This window comes from Saccostrea echinata, unplaced genomic scaffold, assembly GCF_033153115.1.
Source record: "Saccostrea echinata isolate AGI-Se365-2 ecotype Australia unplaced genomic scaffold, CSIRO_AGI_Sech_v1 ptg000007l, whole genome shotgun sequence".
NCBI lineage: Eukaryota > Metazoa > Mollusca > Bivalvia > Ostreida > Ostreidae > Saccostrea > Saccostrea echinata.
The window spans coordinates 2,883,338-2,907,818 of record NW_026889756.1 but is presented as its reverse complement, the minus strand read 5'-3'; the positions used below and the strand labels follow the sequence as shown (position 1 = coordinate 2,907,818).

The window sequence follows — 24,481 nt, the reverse complement described above, 5'->3', positions numbered from 1 at the left end:
TGAAACACTTGAGTTGGGATGAGATGCCTGTCAAACTTGTTGAGAGCTGTCTGTATTAATGCAGTAGTCAAAATAAATAGGTTTAGTGAAATGGTTGTATAAAGCATTAAAAAGCTGTACATTTTGATGATAAACAGTAATCAAAAGTTTAATTAAGCAATGCCAAATGGGAGTGGTGCCAACATGGATCTCTAAAATCATCGTTAGTGGGATCAGGTGCAGTTGAGAAGTAAAGGACCTGTGAACTGGCCACACCAGCCTGTCCAACCATGAGCCCTTTTGTCTTATCAATGAAATTGAGCCATTTACCTAACAATGTATTAAATACATTGATCTTAATGACAAATACGACTTGGTGACAAATTTGACATAAAACAGATTGTAATTGTATTCAAGGCCCTTTGTATTGACAACAGAATGTGCACATAAAATGTTGATTTAAATGGATTGTGGATACCCTTGTATTATCCACTTGTTTGTCATCATTATGTTTATCATACAGTTGTGTTTTTGCAAATAATGTATTTTTTCCTGTAAAATTTCCAAACATGAGACATGTGTCAAACTCTCAGTGGGATATATAAATTCAACGTAAGAATAAAAGTGAAAATTTTGATAAGAAGAAGGTCATCAATCTAAATTCTAAGAGAAAGTCGGTTTTTCTTGTTGAAATGTTTGAATAAATTCTGCTTCATGAGTATTAAAATATGTCTGTTCATAAAGGAGCTAAAATTCAACAGATTGCTAGAGGTCCTTGTTTCTGAACTGCGAAGATGTTGTCAATGAGGAAATCAAACATCTTAATATCAACGTCAGAGTAACTGGGTATAGGATCTGAACGATTTTTTTAAAATCACAGATACCCAATCACAAGATATTGAAATGTACGAGTCACCTGAAGAAACAGTTTTCTGTTATATCGGAAAGCCTGTGCTGAATTTTACTAAAGGTCGTAAATTTTGTCGATGACGTAGGCGTAAATTTAATTCATCATGAAAAATTGCCATATAAAGTGTTGAAAATTCATACATCACTCTACATCAATATATCTGAGAAGTGGTGTAGATCAGATGTGGATAAATAAGAATTCCAAGGAACTTTTAGAAAATTGGAAATCACAAAATTTTACCAAAATCAATAAGGTCAATAATACGACTTCAACACTTTATACAATCATTCACCACGATATAATAAAGCCCGGGCTTTTTGGCACCATAAAAAGCTGCTTTTTCAATAGAAATGGAACTCGTTAATGTAGTTACATTGTCATTAGGCATTTACAAAAGTATTTTGTTAAAGAAACATTCTGATTGTACACACAAGTACTCTGAAGTTAATACTAAAATGATGCTTGAGATTCTGATTGACAATATCTACGTAGGTTTTGGAGATCAAGTCTTCCAACTGCCTGAATCTCCTTGAATACCGATTGCGCCTCGTTATGAGCAAACCAATTTTTATATTCATTTGAAACTAAGAATTTATTCAAAAACTTTTACATGAAAAGAAGTGTCTTGTTGTGGCCTTCAACTCAACATATAGATATATCGACGACGTTTTCTGAATTAACTATTCATTTTCAGTCCTACATTGATTCGACATATACCTTTGAATTTGAAATTTAAAAAAAAAATCACGAAGTCTGACAATCACTTTCGTATTTGGATATTTTAAAAGAAAAAAAGTTTATGGAAACCTATGAACAAAACATTATGATAAACGTGATGCCTTCCACGTTTCTATCGTCAACTTCCAATATATTTAGCAATATACCCTTAGCACGTGCATTTTGAGTTTTTGTCTCCCAGTTGATTAAATTCTCAAGGACACGCTCTATGTACGAACAATTTCTAAAACGAGGCAAACTATTGACAAACAAGTTGATGAAACAGAAATATCAAAAGTGTCGTTTAGAGTCAACATTTTGCAAATTAAATGGTCGGTACAATGACTGTCAGCAAGTACTATCTATCATTAAGACAAATGCTGACTGACGTTTTTCATACGAATTGTTATGCGATTATTTTCTTACTGAATTGTCTGCGGGTGTTTCCGTTTACCCGATCATAACAAGGAACATATGGTGGGTGTGACCGGTTGACAGGGGATGTTTACTCCTCCATAGCACCTGATTCCAGTTCTGATCTTTTTAGAGGTCCAAGCAGATGTTTAATTTATTATATGAATTAATATTCCATTTACAAATCATGCATGCAACATTGTCATACAAATACAATGAACGTAAAAGACAAAGTAAGTATAGAAAATTTGTGTAGATTGTGAAGACACGGTACATTGATTAGGACATCGTAGACAAGATATACAAGAAGTAAGAACAAAATATACAAGAATTAAGAAAATGGCAGTATTCATATTCATGGTCAAAATTTTCCTGTTTAATCATGAACGAATTTTGTAAATTTCACATTTCTTCAATTTGATGTTCTACATTGTTCTAATCTTCAAATTAAAAGTTGGTTTTGAATTGGCAAAAAAAAAAAAAAAAAAAAAAAAAAAAAAAAAAAAAAATAAATAAATAAATAAATAAATAAATATAAAAATAAATAAATAAATAAAATAAATAAATAAATAAAATAAATAAATAAAAATAATTATATAAATAACCAATAATTAACAAGTATCTCACAACTAATAAAATGTACTTGGAAATTTAGTACGAGTTGTACTTAATGCAATTTTGACAGGTTGTCTAACGTCCAGTGAATATAAATGTTTAATTTTCTTTCTTTTGGTAATATTTGTACACAGTAACAGTAGAACTATCCTCACTTCCGACCATTAATGTGTCCTGGTCATCCAAACAGAGAGCACGTGGTTTCTTTGGACATTGATCTGGTGGGAGTAAAAGTGACAGGAACTGACCATCCATATCCAGCAGGTGGACACTAGGGCAATTTCTTCCAAACAAAGGACAGTAGCTGTTGCACACCAAGATATGTCCTAGCTTGTCTGTACAGATTCCATAAGGATGGAATCCGGACTGAGACTGGTGACCAGAATAAATGAAGCGATGCTGTCCACTTCTGGTCACCACCACCACGCTATGGGCAGTATAGTCTGATGTACAGATGTCACCGTTGATGTTCTCTGTGATGTAGGTTATACTCTTATAAAGGTTGTCCCCTTCCTCACCCCTCTGAGTCTCCTGGAGTTTCTTCCCTTTTTTACTGTATCTGGTCACATTTGATTTTTTATTTTTATTCATCCCGACTAGCATATCTCCATTGATGTGGGAGGAATGAATGGCCCCTGGTTCCCAATCATCAGTTGAAATTACTCTTGTGGTGTTAATTTCGCTATTCACTCGGAAGATTGATTTACATTTGGCATTTGTGAAGAGTAAGTGGCCCTCTGTTGTGACTGTATGGTAACCTATGACATCTAATACGTTAGTGGATATTTTCTTCAAAATATTTCCCTCCATGTCAAAGAGGATGAGATTCCCCGAACTGTTACTGCCCCAGAATTTCCCCGATGACGAAAGAGATAAATGATTCGCTGGTGTACAGACGTTAATTTGTCTTAGTTTTTTCAGATCTAATTCAATTGAATGAACAACTTGAATCTCACAAAGCGATTTTGTCATTTTGCTCTCTCCTTCTTTCCCTTTACTCATAGGTGGAAAATTCTCACTTGAATTCATTGCTTCTTTGTTTTGAGAAATAATCAAATCTTTTACTGGCCAATTTATTTCTCCAAACTGTTTTTCTATCTCCCTTTTATCGTCAGTACCTTTAATAAATGTCGGTAATGTTGGATGATCTGTTATAGATTCTTGCATGATTTCCAGTGCTTGTGAAGACAAATTCTGATGGAATGTTAAAAGAGTGGATGGCTTTATTGATGCAGTTTCCATCTTGTTTTTTAGTTCTACAATTAAGGCTTCCATTTTAAACCTGTCTTTTAATATATCTGTTTCTTTTAAATATGATTCTTTTATTGCATAAAGCTCAGCAATCTTATCGGAGAGGACGGTATCCACAACTTCTTTCATCTCCTCAGCTCTTTGCGTCATGGCTGATACCGTCAGATTAAATCTTTCCTCATCTTTTTCTGTTTGTTCTGTCTGGGAATTTGATTTTTCTTCACTGATCTTTGTCAGTCGATCTTTGCATTGCTGTAGTTTTTCATTATAGACAATCTCTAGGTCAGACATCTGGTGATTTCTGTGATTTGAAGTAGAGCATTTGGAACAAAGAAGATCCCTGCAAGAGTCGCAGTAGATTTCAAGGTCTCTTGTTGGATGAAGTGGACATTTTTCTACAGGCAAGGGTATTCTTCTGTTTGTATGAAGAACAACTTCATGGTGTCTGTTTTTCTCTTCTTTGAGATGGACATCTCTGTGCTGCTCACACATGCTCTGTTGGCAGTCATTGCAGGAGAAGCTGGACTTCTCTTCACATATTGTGCACAGTGTGTAATACTCAACAGTCCCAGATTCATTGACACTATTTTCAGCCATATATTTCGAGGCAACTGCATTTGAAAAATAAGTCAATGCATTATAATATTTAATAGTGTAAATAATTAATATAAAATGATTTTAAAACAGTATCATACAAGAGCTTCCATATTTTTTTTTTCAAGCAAGTAACATGATCACTTGATTTTAAGGAAGGGTGTAATACAAATTGTAAGTCAATTTCATTGTTCAGGAAGATCCCCTACAATTGTGAGTATTTTTTTTTCAAACGCTATACATTTCATAGCTAAATATCAAAGAATCAAAATACTGTTGAATCAATTTAATTCCTTGGGGTCAACGTTTGCCGGCAAGCAAAAGTTTACTTGTTCGTCAGGACGTTATTTCGTAGGTAACTCGTTTATACGGTAGATTTCATGACACGATATTATTGCAAAATAGACGTTTGTGGGGATGTCAACTCGTGGGTAAGTGTAACCTACGAAATCCACGAACATTGGTCCCCAAGAACAATGATGATTCCATAGTAATCGATTTAAATTTAAACTGGCAAAATAAACATAAGGGAAATTTAGTTCGTAAAAGTTATTTATATATACACCATTTATTGATAAATGAGTATATGTTAGACTTTTGATAGCAAATTAATAGTTTTAATATATTCATGTAACTTCGATCTGACAAACTTTGTACTTTATGGCAGATGACCAATTTGTAGATAAAGACAATCTTATTTTAAACGAGCAATCACTTTATATTCCTTGTTCAATAATTAACTTATCGAATAAAGCGTTTATAAACAGTGATAAAAATGACGAAGATAATATATTAACTGATGGGTGGATGGTTTGCATGTCACATGTGGAAATTTTTTTTTCCCCATTATATTCTTTATTTTCCCTTTAATATTGTATATTACAAGATTTTTGATGCATAATTTGTACTACTTGTATTGTAGTTTTCATTTGTAGTGTATGTTTTGCATCTTACATTTTTTTCCTATTATAAAATTCAAGAATTCCTAACTCTCTTATAAAATATAGAATAACGCAGGACGCTTACACAACTTTTTAGGAAAGGAGCCAGAATGGGGTCAAGATTGAAAAAAATAGCCACCTTTTAGGAAATTTTGGGATAACCATTATCCTTTAAAATCATGATATATTGGGTTTCTGGTCTTTGTTATCAACTAAATTTTGTTTTGCAATACAAAAGAACATGAAAAACAAATGAAGTTATCATATCTATCCGGATATATTTTCTTTAATTTTTGGGACTATTGGAAAAATTAACACATTCAATTGGGCAGAAAAGAACATTTTTGAATATTGGGAATTGGGCCCATAAACGACCCAAATTATAGACAATCGAAAGTCCTGTAACGAACGGTATATAAGCTCAAACACTCTGCCTTTCAAACAATACAAATCAGAAGCAGGGCAAACACGGACCTCTAAAACATCAGAGGTGTGATCAGGTGCCATGGAATAGTGAGCATCCCCTGTCGACCGGTAACAACCGTCGTGTGCTAATAGCCTTGTTATGATCGGAAAATGGCGAAAAAATCCGTATTCAGTGTGTAAATAATGGCACAATTAGTATTGAATACGTCTATCACCATTTGACTTAATGTTAGATTGTATTTGCTGACACAGTCATTGTTTGGACCATAGAACTTGCGAAATGATGATTTCAAACAAGACAGTTGATATTTTTGTTTCATTAACTTGTTTGTCAATAACTTTCCTCGTTTTAGAAATTGTATGTAGAGCATGTTCTTGCGTATCGAATCAACTCAAAGATATAAACCCTATATGCAGGTGATAATTAAGGGTATTTTGCTACGTAAGTGAGGGAAGTTGACGACTGAAAGTTATCACGTTTATCATAAAGCTTGGTAGTTAGGTTACCATTAACGTCTTATTTCTGGTAAAACATCCAAATATGAAACAAATGTGTCAGACTTTGTGGTATCTTTTAATTCAAGCTAACTGTGATATATCGTGTCTACATATGAATAGGAATAACTTTTGTTAATTGACAATACATCGTCGATTTATCAAAATGTCGAGTTAAAGGCCAAAACAAGTGTTTTCATCTTCTCATGCATAAGATTTTGACTATATTCTGCTTCATATGAATACAAAAATAAGTCTGCTAATTACGGGGCTCAATTGGTACCCATGGGAATTCCCACAGATTGTTGGAAGATCTGGTCTCCAAAAACCACATGATATTGTCAATCAGAAACTCAAGCAATCTTTTAAATATCAACTTAATAGTGCTTGTGTGTACAATCAGAATGTTTTTTTAACAAAGTAATTTTGCAAATGACCAATGGCAAGGTAAGTAAATTTCAATTTTATTAAAAAGCAGCTGTCAATGATATCAAAAAGCCTGGATGAGATCCAACATTACTAAAAAAAGGAACTTTATGTTTACCTGTACGTAACCCTAAAGCTTGACATAGGGATTTTTTTTTTCGACATTTAAATAAAAAAGATCGGAAAATTGAAAAAAATTATGCAAATACGAGGGTTGTCCGTAAAGTTCGTGGACAACATTGATATTTACTGACAAACATTGACAAAATATATGAAACTATTATTTTCATTAAATTGATGTTTCAGTTTATTAATATGCAAGTTTTAATTACAAACAAAGCACAAATAGTTATATTTTATCAGATACAAAAAAGATACACACTCATACCCGGAGCAGTAAAACGAAAATCCTTGACGTTACTCGACGTCGAATGCTAAATACATTTAAGTTTTCTCAACGCAGTTACCGTTTCACCCAACACATTTCTTATGTCGTTTCAACCAGTCATCAAAAATGTGCACAAACTGCTCTGGTTTCATACATGAAATAATATTTAACACTTCCTGTCTCAGATCCTGCAAATCATCAAACCTCTGTCCGCGTAAAACGACTGTATGTACGGAAATACGGCAAAGTCACGTTACGAACTTCATTTTTTACAGCACTACAATCTCGAAACGATGGTCTTCCTTCACGCATGTCATCCAGTAAACAGTCTCTTTCATCCGAAAATCTTCTGTGCCACTTAAACACTAAAGAATAGATTACTTTGCCATGATTTCCCGACTGTTTAAGGAATTTATGGGTCTCTGTTGGTGTTTTTCCGATGTCTACACACAATTTTATCACTACTCTCTGCTCCACCTTTTCCGAAAACGTCCCTTTTTCGAACAATGACGAAACTATCTTAATAAACTCTGACCTCGATTTCTCTGCCATTTCGAAACTTTGAACGTTCAAATTTTACAGGTTTGACGTTATTACTTTTGTCATCCTTATAATGTAAAAGCCATCCAACTTTCCGCGGAATTTTACAAAATACAAATGAAATGTATAAAGTGATTAATAACTTTTTAATGAAAACTTTGTTGTGCTCCGGGTCACCATCCCAAGTTTAATAATGAAGTCAAAATTGTAATTATACACTTAAAATTGAATAAAATTTTTCATTTTGTAATTCACATATAGTAAAGGATTATAAATATGCTAATAATAAATATATATGACGCAACTTTTATTTAAACTTTAGCTTGTCCACGAACTTTACGGACAACCCTCGTAGTTTTGGAAAGGTGTTTTAATTAGCTTGTACCGACTTCCACTCAGGTGAACATAACAATCTTGAGTGAGGGGTGGGCATTTGTTATGCATTGCGCCTATCCCCCTTTCCATACTTTTTTCTAACTGTATTGTTTTTTTACTTTTAATTTGATATAAAAACATTTAAGTCTTGAAAGCCTGATCCCTCGCTTAAAGTCCTCAACATGCCCCCAATAAAATTTGGAGTTGGAAGTTTTTTCCTATTTAGAGGGAGGGGCTTCTCAACAGAAAAAAAACCCATAAGATGATTGATCAGGTGTGCTGTAGATGTGTAAAATGGTTTCAGATTTTCCAACTATTTGTTGAAAATAGCTCTTTTGTATATAAACCTGGTTTTGAGAACTCCTCTTTCATTTTACCTATACATAAACGATACACGAAACTCTCTATCTAGTTAGAGTTTACTTGTACACTTAATAAAATCAGACCCAAACTGTATTACGAAATGCATATTGAAAAAATTTACGACATATGACCAAAAAATCAGAAACAAAAACATTAGATAGATTAGAAAGAGCAGTACAGTTATGTATTGTTTGAGTAGTGACATTGACATTAGCCTGATTTTAGATGAACATAGTCCTTCACGAACTATACTCGGCGCTCAGCGCTATTTTGCAATTAGGGATCTTTTTCGTGCCTTCTGTGACAGGACTTCGATTTATACGGTCCTATCCGAAGGACATATATCCACGTCCCTCAGTGGGATTCAGATTCGAACCCGCAACGTAAGGATCAACTATTTACTCTATTACCCAATCCTTACAAAACTTTTCTATAGATAACTTAAGTTTTCTATAGAGGTTATAGACCTCGAATAAAAAATATACATTACAAATGGAAAATTATACAATACAAATTGAATACTTTAAGAATACAAATGAAACAATCTAAATTATAAATATTAAGGATCGAATATTGCAACATTTGACATTTATAAATGGAAAGAATGCAATATTGCAACGCTTGACATTCTGGAATATAAATGGGAAGGATAGAATAGAAATAGAAATGGATGGAGTGTATAAGTCTTTGAGTTGATGCAAAAAATTGAATGTGTCAAATCTAATGCGTGCATTTGAGCTTGTAATTTATTTAGAGTTTATATCAAAAAAACCCCTTAAAGAGAGAAACATGGTAACATACCTTTCTGTGGTAGAACTACAGCTGATCGTGGTTGCCGAAGGATTTTCGACGTAGTGTCCACCATTGCATGAAGTAGTCAAATATCTTTTTGATAGAAAAATGTAATTTCAAATCACATGATCACTCGACGTTAGCTTGAACTTCTTCTAATGATGTTAAGTGTCTACTTCATGACAATGGATACGTAAGAAACTCTCAAGTAGCTTTACAAGTATTCATCCTGTCACTTCTGTTTAAATATCACTTCGTCTACAATTACATTAAACACTTCACTGATTATTTTTTTGATTAAAATAAAGTTTACCCTCGTCAAACTTAAGGGAGCCGACTGGGGTTTTATTGTGTGAAAACTACTATAGAGAAACTCTTTGATTTTATACTATATGTACCTTACACTGACTTCAGTATACAAGCATAGTTTAGTGAAAATCTACCGTCTGGTTATTTTTAGGTACCATCTCAAAATACAAGTAAATTTACTATAGGATTATATAGGAAAATACTGTTTTTTCGCACTTCGGAGCAAATTATACAAATGCTATTATAGACTTTTTGCTAAAATTATATTATTTGATTAGTAATACTATATTGTACATTGTATGCAAGGAACACAAAATTCTACCGTCTCAAAATGTCAAAATTCATGATTTTTTCCTGTTTTTATGGAGTACTACAGAACATGACAGATACCAAAAATTTATATAAAAATAATAAAAATAATTGTGAGATTCTCAATTTCAAATTTCAAAGCACATATTTTATACTTTTTATTTTATGACATAATTAATTACCCCTCTTAAAGCAATATGAGCTGCAACTTTGATGTCAGAAATTTTTGTTGCAAAATTGTAATATATATAATTAACTATGTCAATGACAGAAAAAAGAACGTATATAAACTTCTGTTGTTCATATAAGCGATGGAAGAACTATTTATAAGCTTTGATTGAAGCAAAATACATTATTGTCGTCCTGTACAATATTGATTTCTTATATCGCTATATATTTTATTGCAGAATCCTTTATTCTGAAACAATTTGATACTTTATTTCTGTCTAATTGATCAAAAAGGTTTAAATTACATACAAATTTATCATAATAACACATTTAAACAGCAAAATAAAATTCTAAAAAATGCATCTCATATTGTTTTAAAGAACTTTGGTTATTCATAATGTCAAAAACACACTATTACGACGTCTATCTACCCATCATTTGAAAAATCGTTTAAAATATCAGTAATTTACAAACGTAATTAGATTTTTAAACCTGAGATTTCCTAATTTTGTTAATTTTTATAAATTATGTAAAAAAAAGTTGCTTTAAAAAAGTAAATACGCTTAATTTTACTATGCGTGAAGTATTGCGCAATGAAAACCCCAATCGCCCCACTTAAAAGAAATTGCGCGTAAGGATAAAGCAGATGGACAAGGCATGTATGACACATAAACTTAATGATATATATATATATATATATATATATATATATATATATATATATATATTTTTTGGCTTTTCATTTTCACTCGAGTTCACATGAAGTAAATAATATAAGGCTATATAATATATGTATTCATGTGAAGTAGAATTTATTCAAAATCTAATACATGAGAAGAAGAAAACACTTGCTGTGGCCTTCAACTATCAAATAAGAAATATAGTTACTTCCATTCGTATGTCGACTCGATATATCTCAGTGAGCTTGAATTAAAGGATGCGAGAGAGACTGACAAAAAAAAGTTTTAATGGAAATCTAACGATAATCGTGAAGACTGTCAACCGTCAACCTCCCTTACTTATGGACGAAGGACCTATTTCGAAATTTCGCGCCACTGCGCAGAAAACCGTGCATATGCCTTGAATCAAATTGACTTAATTATGTATTGCAAAAAGATAAGAAATATACATTTTTAATTCTTTTAAAGATATTCAAACGTTTCCTCTCAATTCAAAAATATTGTAAATATTTCGATTTATATTCATTTGATAATTTTATAAATAAATGATTTATTTGGCCAAGGTATTTTCATTGAAAAATTCCCCCCAAATGTGCCCAACACCTGAGTTTGAAATCCCCCCCCTCCTCTGAAAAATCTAAGCCTATGACCCATTTATTTTTTTTTGGCATATTTTGCTGGTAAATTGTCTTGTTAACATTGTCCTTTAAAGTATTCAATATATAATGAAGGGCTTTTGAACAATTCTGAATCATTTTAAACTAGTAAAAATTGCATTGCTAGATAACGATGAACGTTAAATGAACCAAATTCACATGACTGATAACGTGAAAAAAGATAATCAGTTTTTGAAGAGTTATCTGCCCTTGATGCAAAGAAGAAGATTTTAATTTCGTCAAAATATCTATGGTAAATGATTAATTTTATTCCTTATTATAATAATGAGATAATGTATGCATATTTTCACCAAGAGCTTTTTATGAAATTCAAAATACTTTTCACAATATCTTAATAACATATGCATTGCCCATAGACTTCAATGTAAAATTCAAGGTGCAATTAATGTGACAATAATCAAAATTTTTGTAATTTTCTTTGGTGGAGTATTTTTATTTCACAACACCATCAAAATGATACCATAAGGACCGTTCATTTATTAGATACAAAATGTGGTTGTTATACATTGAATACCTTAATATGAATAAAAATTCTATCCCAGATTTTTTTCAATGATCACTCTTATACCCTACACTGACAATTTCCATCGCCAACTTTTGAAACGCTTCCCATTAAAAATCTACATCATTGACCATATGATTTTTTTTTATTGATTTTAACTCACCATAAGTCACTTTACCTCATATTAAAATTTGAATAAAAAATCTATTGCAGAAATGAATTAGGTCCGTCGTCGTTATGTAGCAATATACCCTTATCACCTGCAAATAATGTTTATGTCTCTCAGTTGATTGGATACGCAAGAGCGAGTATGATCTACGAACGAACACTTTCTATAACGAGGCAAGATACTGACAAAATAGTTGATGAAAGAAGAAAGACAAACAGTTTCATTTAAAGTCATAATGTTTTCGCAATTTCTATGGTCGATACAATGATCTTGTCAGCGAATACAAATACAGTACTGACTGATGTTTTTCAAACTTATTCACATGCCATTATTTTCACACTGAATTGTCTACGGATATCTTCGTTTTTTTTTTTTTTTTTTGAGAAATGCTGTACACTTTATTCATGAATTCATGATCAAGTGATCGTAACTAATTAATATTCATTATTATGGTTCAAAAAATCCACATAAATTATTGATCAATCAAAGGCCTAATTATCTCACACTATGATCCCCGAGAAAATAAATCCTTCATTAGATTTGTAGCTGACGGTCTACAGAAAAAAATCGAGTTCATTTTGATACATATTGCTTTAGGTCTTTCTTGTTTAGGCCTAATTATCTCACACTATGATCCCCGAGAAAATAAATCCTTCATTAGATTTGTAGCTGACGGTCTACAGAAAAAAATCGAGTTCATTTTGATACATATTGCTTTAGGTCTTTCTTGTTTAGGCCTAATTATCTCACACTATGATCCCCGAGAAAATAAATCCTTCATTAGATTTGTAGCTGACGGTCTACAGAAAAAAATCGAGTTCATTTTGATACATATTGCTTTAGGTCTTTCTTGTTTAGGCCTAATTATCTCACACTATGATCCCCGAGAAAATAAATCCTTCATTAGATTTGTAGCTGACGGTCTACAGAAAAAAATCGAGTTCATTTTGATACATATTGCTTTAGGTCTTTCTTGTTTAGGCCTAATTATCTCACACTATGATCCCCGAGAAAATAAATCCTTCATTAGATTTGTAGCTGACGGTCTACAGAAAAAAATCGAGTTCATTTTGATACATATTGCTTTAGGTCTTTCTTGTTTAGGCCTAATTATCTCACACTATGATCCCCGAGAAAATAAATCCTTCATTAGATTTGTAGCTGACGGTCTACAGAAAAAAATCGAGTTCATTTTGATACATATTGCTTTAGGTCTTTCTTGTTTAGGCCTAATTATCTCACACTATGAAACTCATTAGATTTGTAGCTGACGGTCTACAGAAAAAAATCGAGTTCATTTTGATACATATTGCTTTAGGTCTTTCTTGTTTAGGCCTAATTATCTCACACTATGATCCCCGAGAAAATAAATCCTTCATTAGATTTGTAGCATATTGCTACATAATACATATTGCTTTAGGTCTTTCTTGTTTAGGCCTAATTATCTCACACTATGATCCCCGAGAAAATAAATCCTTCATTAGATTTGTAGCTGACGGTCTACAGAAAAAAATCGAGTTCATTTTGATACATATTGCTTTAGGTCTTTCTTGTTTAGGCCTAATTATCTCACACTATGATCCCCGAGAAAATAAATCCTTCATTAGATTTGTAGCTGACGGTCTACAGAAAAAAATCGAGTTCATTTTGATACATATTGCTTTAGGTCTTTCTTGTTTAGGCCTAATTATCTCACACTATGATCCCCGAGAAAATAAATCCTTCATTAGATTTGTAGCTGACGGTCTACAGAAAAAAATCGAGTTCATTTTGATACATATTGCTTTAGGTCTTTCTTGTTTAGGCCTAATTATCTCACACTATGATCCCCGAGAAAATAAATCCTTCATTAGATTTGTAGCTGACGGTCTACAGAAAAAAATCGAGTTCATTTTGATACATATTGCTTTAGGTCTTTCTTGTTTAGGCCTAATTATCTCACACTATGATCCCCGAGAAAATAAATCCTTCATTAGATTTGTAGCTGACGGTCTACAGAAAAAAATCGAGTTCATTTTGATACATATTGCTTTAGGTCTTTCTTGTTTAGGCCTAATTATCTCACACTATGATCCCCGAGAAAATAAATCCTTCATTAGATTTGTAGCTGACGGTCTACAGAAAAAAATCGAGTTCATTTTGATACATATTGCTTTAGGTCTTTCTTGTTTAGGCCTAATTATCTCACACTATGATCCCCGAGAAAATAAATCCTTCATTAGATTTGTAGCTGACGGTCTACAGAAAAAAATCGAGTTCATTTTGATACATATTGCTTTAGGTCTTTCTTGTTTAGGCCTAATTATCTCACACTATGATCCCCGAGAAAATAAATCCTTCATTAGATTTGTAGCTGACGGTCTACAGAAAAAAATCGAGTTCATTTTGATACATATTGCTTTAGGTCTTTCTTGTTTAGGCCTAATTATCTCACACTATGATCCCCGAGAAAATAAATCCTTCATTAGATTTGTAGCTGACGGTCTACAGAAAAAAATCGAGTTCATTTTGATACATATTGCTTTAGGTCTTTCTTGTTTAGGCCTAATTATCTCACACTATGATCCCCGAGAAAATAAATCCTTCATTAGATTTGTAGCTGACGGTCTACAGAAAAAAATCGAGTTCATTTTGATACATATTGCTTTAGGTCTTTCTTGTTTAGGCCTAATTATCTCACACTATGATCCCCGAGAAAATAAATCCTTCATTAGATTTGTAGCTGACGGTCTACAGAAAAAAATCGAGTTCATTTTGATACATATTGCTTTAGGTCTTTCTTGTTTAGGCCTAATTATCTCACACTATGATCCCCGAGAAAATAAATCCTTCATTAGATTTGTAGCTGACGGTCTACAGAAAAAAATCGAGTTCATTTTGATACATATTGCTTTAGGTCTTTCTTGTTTAGGCCTAATTATCTCACACTATGATCCCCGAGAAAATAAATCCTTCATTAGATTTGTAGCTGACGGTCTACAGAAAAAAATCGAGTTCATTTTGATACATATTGCTTTAGGTCTTTCTTGTTTAGGCCTAATCTCATAATTAGGCCTAAACAAGAAAGACCTAAAGCAATATGTATCAAAATGAACTCGATTTTTTTCTGTAGACCGTCAGCTACAAATCTAATGAAGGATTTATTTTCTCGGGGATCATAGTGTGAGATAATTAGGCCTAAACAAGAAAGACCTAAAGCAATATGTATCAAAATGAACTCGATTTTTTTCTGTAGACCGTCAGCTACAAATCTAATGAAGGATTTATTTTCTCGGGGATCATAGTGTGAGATAATTAGGCCTAAACAAGAAAGACCTAAAGCAATATGTATCAAAATGAACTCGATTTTTTTCTGTAGACCGTCAGCTACAAATCTAATGAAGGATTTATTTTCTCGGGGATCATAGTGTGAGATAATTAGGCCTAAACAAGAAAGACCTAAAGCAATATGTATCAAAATGAACTCGATTTTTTTCTGTAGACCGTCAGCTACAAATCTAATGAAGGATTTATTTTCTCGGGGATCATAGTGTGAGATAATTAGGCCTAAACAAGAAAGACCTAAAGCAATATGTATCAAAATGAACTCGATTTTTTTCTGTAGACCGTCAGCTACAAATCTAATGAAGGATTTATTTTCTCGGGGATCATAGTGTGAGATAATTAGGCCTAAACAAGAAAGACCTAAAGCAATATGTATCAAAATGAACTCGATTTTTTTCTGTAGACCGTCAGCTACAAATCTAATGAAGGATTTATTTTCTCGGGGATCATAGTGTGAGATAATTAGGCCTAAACAAGAAAGACCTAAAGCAATATGTATCAAAATGAACTCGATTTTTTTCTGTAGACCGTCAGCTACAAATCTAATGAAGGATTTATTTTCTCGGGGATCATAGTGTGAGATAATTAGGCCTAAACAAGAAAGACCTAAAGCAATATGTATCAAAATGAACTCGATTTTTTTCTGTAGACCGTCAGCTACAAATCTAATGAAGGATTTATTTTCTCGGGGATCATAGTGTGAGATAATTAGGCCTAAACAAGAAAGACCTAAAGCAATATGTATCAAAATGAACTCGATTTTTTTCTGTAGACCGTCAGCTACAAATCTAATGAAGGATTTATTTTCTCGGGGATCATAGTGTGAGATAATTAGGCCTAAACAAGAAAGACCTAAAGCAATATGTATCAAAATGAACTCGATTTTTTTCTGTAGACCGTCAGCTACAAATCTAATGAAGGATTTATTTTCTCGGGGATCATAGTGTGAGATAATTAGGCCTAAACAAGAAAGACCTAAAGCAATATGTATCAAAATGAACTCGATTTTTTTCTGTAGACCGTCAGCTACAAATCTAATGAAGGATTTATTTTCTCGGGGATCATAGTGTGAGATAATTAGGCCTAAACAAGAAAGACCTAAAGCAATATGTGTCAAAATGGGGTACGGCGGAGCCACAAAAACAAATTACGATTAAGGGTATTAATAAACTATTGAAACTTAGGATGGGTTACAATATTCCTGTTAGTTACTGAAAATTTATCATAAATGCACACTTTCCACCCTACTGCAACCAAAAGTTTGCGTGTTGGAAGGGATGAGAGGGGAAAGCTGAGGAGTGGGGACATTAGAGTCTACTCTACAGCATTTATCAATGTGAAATCCTCCCTCCCCCCGAAGTTCAACTGGCCTGCAATAAGTGATGATCAAGATGACTGAATACAACAAATAGGCTAATTTAAATTCAAAAGTTCCCAACATTTCGACCATTATATATTGTCAGTATCGTGTTCTGTCCAATCTCATTTCGACCATTATATATTGTCAGTATCGTGTTCTGTCCAATCTTGTTAGATTTCAATCTTATCGATACCTTTTACCGTCAAGCATTTGAGACTGAATAATTTGTTTCTGTTTACGTTTCTCCTCTCTTGTTGAGCGAATCTCGGCGTGAAGCAGTCCAAACAAAATGACGTCATTTCTTAAAAGGGCCACTACTCTAATTTCAAAGATATAACATAATGGAGAGTGGTTTCCGTAATAGATGATTTTACAATATCGAAATGTAAACGCAACGCACTGGCCACGTTGTCAGCTATTAATTGTCATCTAACGGACATAGACACATAGTCGGTAGTCACTTGCTGTGTGAAAACAAAGAAATATGCCACATTTCAATTCGAGGAAAACTTAAGTACATATATAGCGTGTAAGTGTCTGTCTCGATTCATCTGCTTTTTTTTTGTCATGACACTAAAGTATGAGGCGCCGTTTTGGTATTTACTGTGAAGTGATATCACCTATTGGAATAGGTGATATCACCAATTCAAGTTGAATAGGTGATATCACCCATTCGAATAAGTGATATCACCTATTCGAATAGGTGATATCACTTTTTGGCAGTAAATACCAAATCGGCGCCTCATACTAAAACATCTCTCCTAGTCATCTCTCCTAGGCTTTGTTAGGACGGACAATACTTATCGTTAATCTGAGCAAAAAGTTACTGGTTTCATGCGCGGATCTAGAGGGGGTACGGGTGAGGGGGGTCCGGCAGAATTATTAAATGTATATACTAAAGCAAGTAAAACCTTGCCCCCCCCCCCCCCCCGAAAACGCGGATCCCTGTTAAGTTGGTATGTAAAGTCATAAAGATGAAGCTTAAGAAGTGAGCGGCTACCCCCCCCCCCCTCCCCCCCCAAGAAAAAAACAAAACAAAACAAAACAACACAAAACAAAGCAAAAAATAAATAAATAAAAATAAAATAAAATAAAATAAACCGTACAGTTTTTTTTTCATTTTGGAAAGGAGTTTACGTGAGGGTGTGTATGTGTGTGTGTTTTCCTTGTCAAGAAATTTCTGGGTTAGAATTATTTTCGACTGGGGTCGACCCCTCCCCCCCCCCCCCCCCCCTGGAAAAAATCCTTGATCCGGGTCTGGATTTAATAATTTTCTTGTTGTTGTCAAACAAAGTTGCTCTTAGACTAGGCCTAGCTGAATTGTGACTTCTGTTTTAATCATCTTAATTTCTACTGACAAACAATTTATAATTGAAAACCTCCTCATAAAAACAATTCAACCTAAAGGAAGCCTTAAATGTTCAAATTACAATGTAATTATCGCAGGAAATGTTTAATACCTTCGATCACGATGATTGGTTTACATTAACCAAGCAGAGCTAGTCACACTTCAAATAAGATTTCCGGTGTGTGAGCATGGAGAGCGAGATAGAGTGTTCTATGGTTTATATGCGTCGCCTGTTTTAAAGAATAAAAAAAAAGCAAATAATTTAAGAGATTATAGTTCATATATTTGTCTGTAAAGAAAAAAAAAATAACATCAACTAATAGAAAGACTTCGATAGAACGGCCATTTTCAGATAAAATGTGACAATTAGATAAAAGAGATTCCAAAAAGAGTTCCAATAAATAAAGGACCTGTATGCTGCTCTTTCTATGTCTAAATATGGTGCTGTACACTTCTTTTAAAACAAATTTGGATAAAAAAAAAAACATCTAGAGTATATGTTTAGCAATTTTTGAATATTTTTCGTATCATTTGATATCTATTTAAAACCCCTTGTAATGCATGCTGATTTTTTGTCTGTGAACATCTAATGGTACTACAACGTTAAATTAAGAATATCTTGAAAAGTTATCAGAAGGTAAGGTACGTTGTGTATGTCCTTAACTGAATAATAATTAACTGAATAATGAAATTGAAAGTTTTAGATACAATTATTAATCATTTTACTAATATGTCAATCCAATTCCTGACCAGTGCCCTTTCCCCAGTATTTCGCCTAATACCATGCTTAAATGGAATAAAAGTATCTGTTATATATTAAAAAGATTTGCTTGGCACATTGATTTAATAAGAAACCAACTTAATGAAATAAATATTCGGTACTACTTCTACATGTATATCATTAGTAATACACGAGAAACATTTTTAAAACGATGTAAGAGATCTTTCTCTTTAACTTCACTACCAGCCTCTCTGCATATATGATCCCTATAACCAAATAAAATACGTTTCATAATTTAATATTTCTTTGTTCGACATTTTATAGAATTATGTATTAAGATTATTTCGTGAATGTTTTCAAGCATCATCATCAAGTTATCATGAAAGATCTATATTTACACCACTCTTCGTTTCTGGAATACTTCTGTATATTAAACACGTTGTCAACGAATCCATCCCCCCTTTTTTATGTGTCTTTTCTTCCCAAAATAGACAGAAAAAATCCCATATTATACTGTCGTGTTATATTAAATTCATAATAATGTGTATATGGTAGGCAGAAAGGCTTAAAAAATGTATAGATCTTTATAAATGTATTTGTTTCTGATGTGTATATTATGTAGAAAATAATTAAAATGATGATTAAAAAGCAACTAGATTAAGGCAATAAAAGATAGTTAAATATTTACTTACAATGATGTATGCAAAATAAAAAAAAAATCTGGAATTTGGGGGATTGAACCGGAAACCTCAAACACAAAAAACAGTTCAACGAACACAGCTATAGAGTAGGCAGACTGATTTCAACTCAGGCGTCTTTTGTGTATATTACATAGGAGAAGTGTAAGAGTCTTTAGGAAGAAAAGATAACAGAGGTAAATAATCAATTTTAATATGTAGACCTAGTTAAAGGATTTTAATAAAACAATATACTATGATGAGAACATAACCCCTTTAAGATGTCTCTGGTTTAAGTTGGTTCAAATACAAAAAAATCTTTAATGTTTTTAATGCTCACTGGATAGTTTTCCAAATATCTCATGCAAATACTTTTGATTTCCATTAATAAAAGTCTTCTAATTAGAGGCGCGTTTATGTGTATGATCAGGTTCATACAAGGGATATATATATATATATATATATATATATATATATATATATATATATATATATATATATATATATATATATATATATATATATATATATATATATATATATAGGTTTCCCTTTTACTCTGTCTGAGTTAATGCTTGAAATGATTATTAAGACACCTCTGTCCGAGGGTTTGTCCCACAGTACTTAAATTTTCTCGTATCTAGAGATGGGGACTGGGTAAGGTACTTCTTCCACCGTGTTTCTCCTCTAGGTTCCCATTGATAAATAAGAACCGGGTATCTCGATCTTCTTCAGATTTACTACACCCAGAACTTAACATCAATTCCCTAGGATACTTGCCACTGGTGTTTATAACATTTATACTTTTATTTTGCCGTTACCCTTAAGGTTTTCCATCCTATATCCTTAAATATCCCTCACATACATAATAATCTGATATTAATTTAACGCATTGTACAGTAGAAAAGGATTTACCAGGAGAAAGTTTCAAAAATGTAATTAACTAAGCCTTTATTAAATAACAAAGATTGCATTGAAGTCTATGGGCACAAGCGATGTTATAAAAATAAAAATTCAAATAATAAGAATATCAATAAATTCTGTGTTGAAAAGATGCATTAAAACATTAGAAATAGAATGGCAATTGAAAAAAAAATTACCAAATAAGTTTTTAAAAATTGATTTTTTTTAATATATTAAAAACAGAGGGAGATTACTCTTACCAAAATTCAAGGTCATAAATTGGACACACCCCACCCTTACATGCTAATAGCAACAAATGAGAATTATGCCTAAATATACTGAGTATTCAACCCCTACATATCTGTTATGTATTCAATTTCACCGAATCTGTTCCTATTAGGGATGGAATACATTAACTTTATTGCTGATTCAACATCCAACTTCTTCAGCTAGCTTCTGAATGCCTGACTTTCCCAAAGCTTTGCCTTATATGCCCTTTGGTTTGGCTTGTCCATTCCAAATGTTGTCAGGTCATTCCACTATTTGAAGTCTTCAATGCGTTTTACTCAAATGTCCCCTAATCATTACACCTATATATTCCTAGGCAAAAATTTTGACACACTGTTTTGGCCCTGCCCTAACCCCGGAGGTCATGATTTGAATAAACTTGAATCTACACTACCTGAGGATATTTCTGTATCAATATGACTAATAATGGCTTAGCTGTTCTCGAAAAGAAGGATTTTAAAGATATTTCCTATATATTCCTATGGTAAACTTTGACCCCTTTTGTGGCCTGCCCTACCCCCAGGGGTCATGATTGGAAGAAAACTGAATCTACACCAGCTGAGGATACTTCTTTTATAACATGACTAGTCATGACATTGCTGTTCCTGAGAAGATTTTTAAAGACATTTCCTATATATTCCTATGTAAAACTTCGACCACATCTTGTGGCCCTGCCCTACCCCCGGGTGTTATGATATGAACAAAATTGAATCTAGAGTATATGATGAAGCTTTCACATAAGTTTCATCTTTTCTTGCCCAATGGTCCCTGAGATTTTTAAAAGATGCCACCAAATTTTCACGGATTCCTAATTATCTCCCCTTGAAAGAGGGTGGGGCACTTCTTTTGAACAAGGATGCATTGTGGCAAGTTTGGTTGAAATTGACCCATTGGTTCTTGAGAAGTCAAAAATGTGAAAAGTTTACAGACGACTGACGACGGACGGACACTTTTTGATCAGAAAAGCTCACTTGAGCCTTCGGCTCAGGTGAGCTAAAATATCTGTGATGCGTATCATTTATCAGTGGGATACTAATCTCGGCTGAGATATTGCTTGGCTTGTTACAAAATATGTGTACTTGGACTGATGCTAACATCGCAGGATTTTCAGATTCAACATTTGCTGGAAACATTTTACATTTATTTCTCTCTGAACTCAATATTTGTAAGAGTGTTGGTTTAAACTATATTTACTCTTTGAAATAAACATCACGACTGATTGCCTTTGTAAAACGTGTTTCTTTCTACATCATCAATCATGATAGAAAAAGGAATAAATATTCCACAAATTCATGCTGGTCTTACTCATCCACCATTTTGACTTGTTTGATGATGACACTCACTAATCCTTCCTACACTCTAATTGTTGGTAGATTTGGTGACCTACGTATATATACATTCAATATGAAAGTAAACCTATGGAACGCCATAGCTGCCTTATGTGGTTATTTCAAGAGAAGAAGCTTTATTATGTTATGCTGTGGTTATTTCTTGTGAAGGTGGTGCCTTTTTATGTTATGCTGTGGTTATTTCATGTGAAGATGGTGCTTTATTATGTTATGCTGTGGTTATTTCTTGTGAAGGTGGTGCCTTTTTATGTTATGCTGTGGTTATTTCATGTGAAGGTGGTGCCTTTTTATGTTATGCTGTGGTTATTTCATGTGAAGATGGTGCTTTATTATGTTATGCTGTGGTTATTTCATGTGAAGATGGTGCTTTATTATGTTATGCTGTGGTTATTTCTTGTGAAGATGGTGCTTTATTATGTTATGCTGTGGTTATTTCTTGTGAAGGTGGTGCCTTTTTATGTCATGCTGTGGTTATTTCATGTGAAGGTGGTTTTTCGCGTAAAGTGGTTTTTCATGTGAAGTTGTTTTTTTCATGTGAAAGGTGGTTTTTCATGTGAAGATTGTTTTTTTTATATGAAAGTGTTTTTTTTTTATTTGAAGGTGGTTTTTCATGTGAAAGTGGATTTCTATGTGAAGGTGGTTTTTTATGTGAAGGTGGTTTTTCATGTGAAGTTTTTTTTTAATATGAAGGTGTTTTTTTTATGTGAAGGTGGTTTTTCATGTGAAGGTGGAAAAAGCATAAAAATACATCCATAATCCGTCAGCATAAATTTGCATGTTCGATCGCAGTACAATAAAAGAGGAACTTTTATTGTCCCTTGGAAACCCATTTTCAATTCTTTTTTTTATATTTATGAAAGAAATATTGAAAATGAATACGAAAATGACATACGCAACGTAGTTTGAATTTTATTGTCTTTTTCCCTGGAGATGACGAGTTCCAGTACTTAGAAGAACTGTGTGCTACATTTTAAAGTCTATATATTCTGTCGTACACTTCTTCTAAAACAAGTTTTGATAAACATAACATCTACAAAATATCTTTAGGTATTTTTTAAAAATATTTTTCTTTGAATAATGAAAGAATTTTCATCATTTGACATCTTTTCAAAACCCCTGGTAATGCATGCTGATTTTTTGTCTACGAACATCTGAAGGGATTATAATCTTAAATTATTTTGAAAAATCATCAGTAGTCAGGGACGTTGCATATGTTTTCAAATCTTTTTTTTATGCCCCCGGATCGAAAGATCCCGGGGGTATATTGTTTTTGTCCTGTCTGTCTGTTTGTCTGTTTGTCCGTTTGTCTGTTTGTCCGTTTGTCTGTTTGTCTGTCTGTCTGCTGTCAACTTTAACCTTGCCCATAACTTTTGATTGGTTGGAGCTATGACTTTCATATTTCACATGTGTATTTCTTGTGACAAGACCTTTCTTTGGGTATCATCATATTTGACCTTTTGACCTTGACCTTGGAGTTTGACCCACTTTTGCAAAATTTTATGAGACTTTAACCTTGGCCTTAACTTCTGAACAGTTGGTGCTTGGGGTTTCAAACTTAACATGTGTATTGTTTGTGACAAGGCCTTCCTTTGGATACCAACTACTTTGACCTTGACCTTGGAGTTTGACCTACTTTTGAAAAACTTAAACTTGGCCATAACTTTTGAACAGTTGGTGCTTAGGGTTTCAATCTTCACTTGTGTATTCCTTGTGACAAGACCTTCCTCTGGATATCAACCACTTTGACCCTTTGACCTTGACCTAGGAGTTTGACCTACTTTTGAAAAACTTTAACCTTGGCCATAACTTTTGAATGGTTGATGCTAGGGCTTTCATACTTCACATATGTAATCCTTGTGACAAGATCTTCCTTTGGATACCAACCACTTTGACCTTTTGACCTTGACCTAGGAGTTTGACCTACTTTTGAAAAACTTTATCCTTGGCCATAACTTTTGAACAGTTGGTGCTTAGGGTTTCAATCTTCACATGTGTATTCCTTGTGACAAGACCTTCCTCTTGATATCAACCACTTTGACCCTTTGACCTTGACCTAGGAGTTTGACCTACTTTTAAAAAATTTAACCTTGGCCATAACTTTTGAATGGTTGGAGCTAGGGCTTTCATACTTCACATATGTAATCCTTGCGAGAAGACCTTCCTTTGGATACCAACCACCGCTTTGACCTTTTGACCTTGACCTAGGAGTTTGACCTACTTTTGAAAAACTTTAACCTTGGCCATAACTTTTGAATGGTTGATGCTAGGGCTTTCATACTTCACATATGTAATCCTTGTGACAAGACCTTCCTTTGGATACCAACCACTTTGACCCTTTGATCTTGACCTTGGAGTTTGACCTACTTTTGTAAAACTTTAACCTTGGTCATAACTTTTGAATGGTTGGTGCTAGGGCTTTCATACTTCACATATGTAATCCTTGGGACAAGATCTTCCTTTGGATACCAACC

General features: G+C 33.2%; 1 protein-coding gene across 1 annotated transcript; it reads right to left on the bottom strand.

Annotated features, from left to right (window-relative positions):
* Positions 1-2,734: 2,734 nt before the first annotated feature.
* Positions 2,735-4,483, bottom strand: LOC133180633 (uncharacterized). Its single transcript, XM_061315104.1, has one exon. The coding sequence runs from the start codon at positions 4,481-4,483 to the stop codon at positions 2,735-2,737; it is 1,749 nt and encodes a 582-aa protein (XP_061171088.1).
* Positions 4,484-24,481: the final 19,998 nt, after the last annotated feature.

What these genes read in the sequence shown, in the direction of transcription:
- LOC133180633 (XM_061315104.1), bottom strand. Translation starts at nt 4,483, where the DNA reads ATGGCTGAAAATAGTGTCAATGAATCTGGGACTGTTGAGTATTACACA.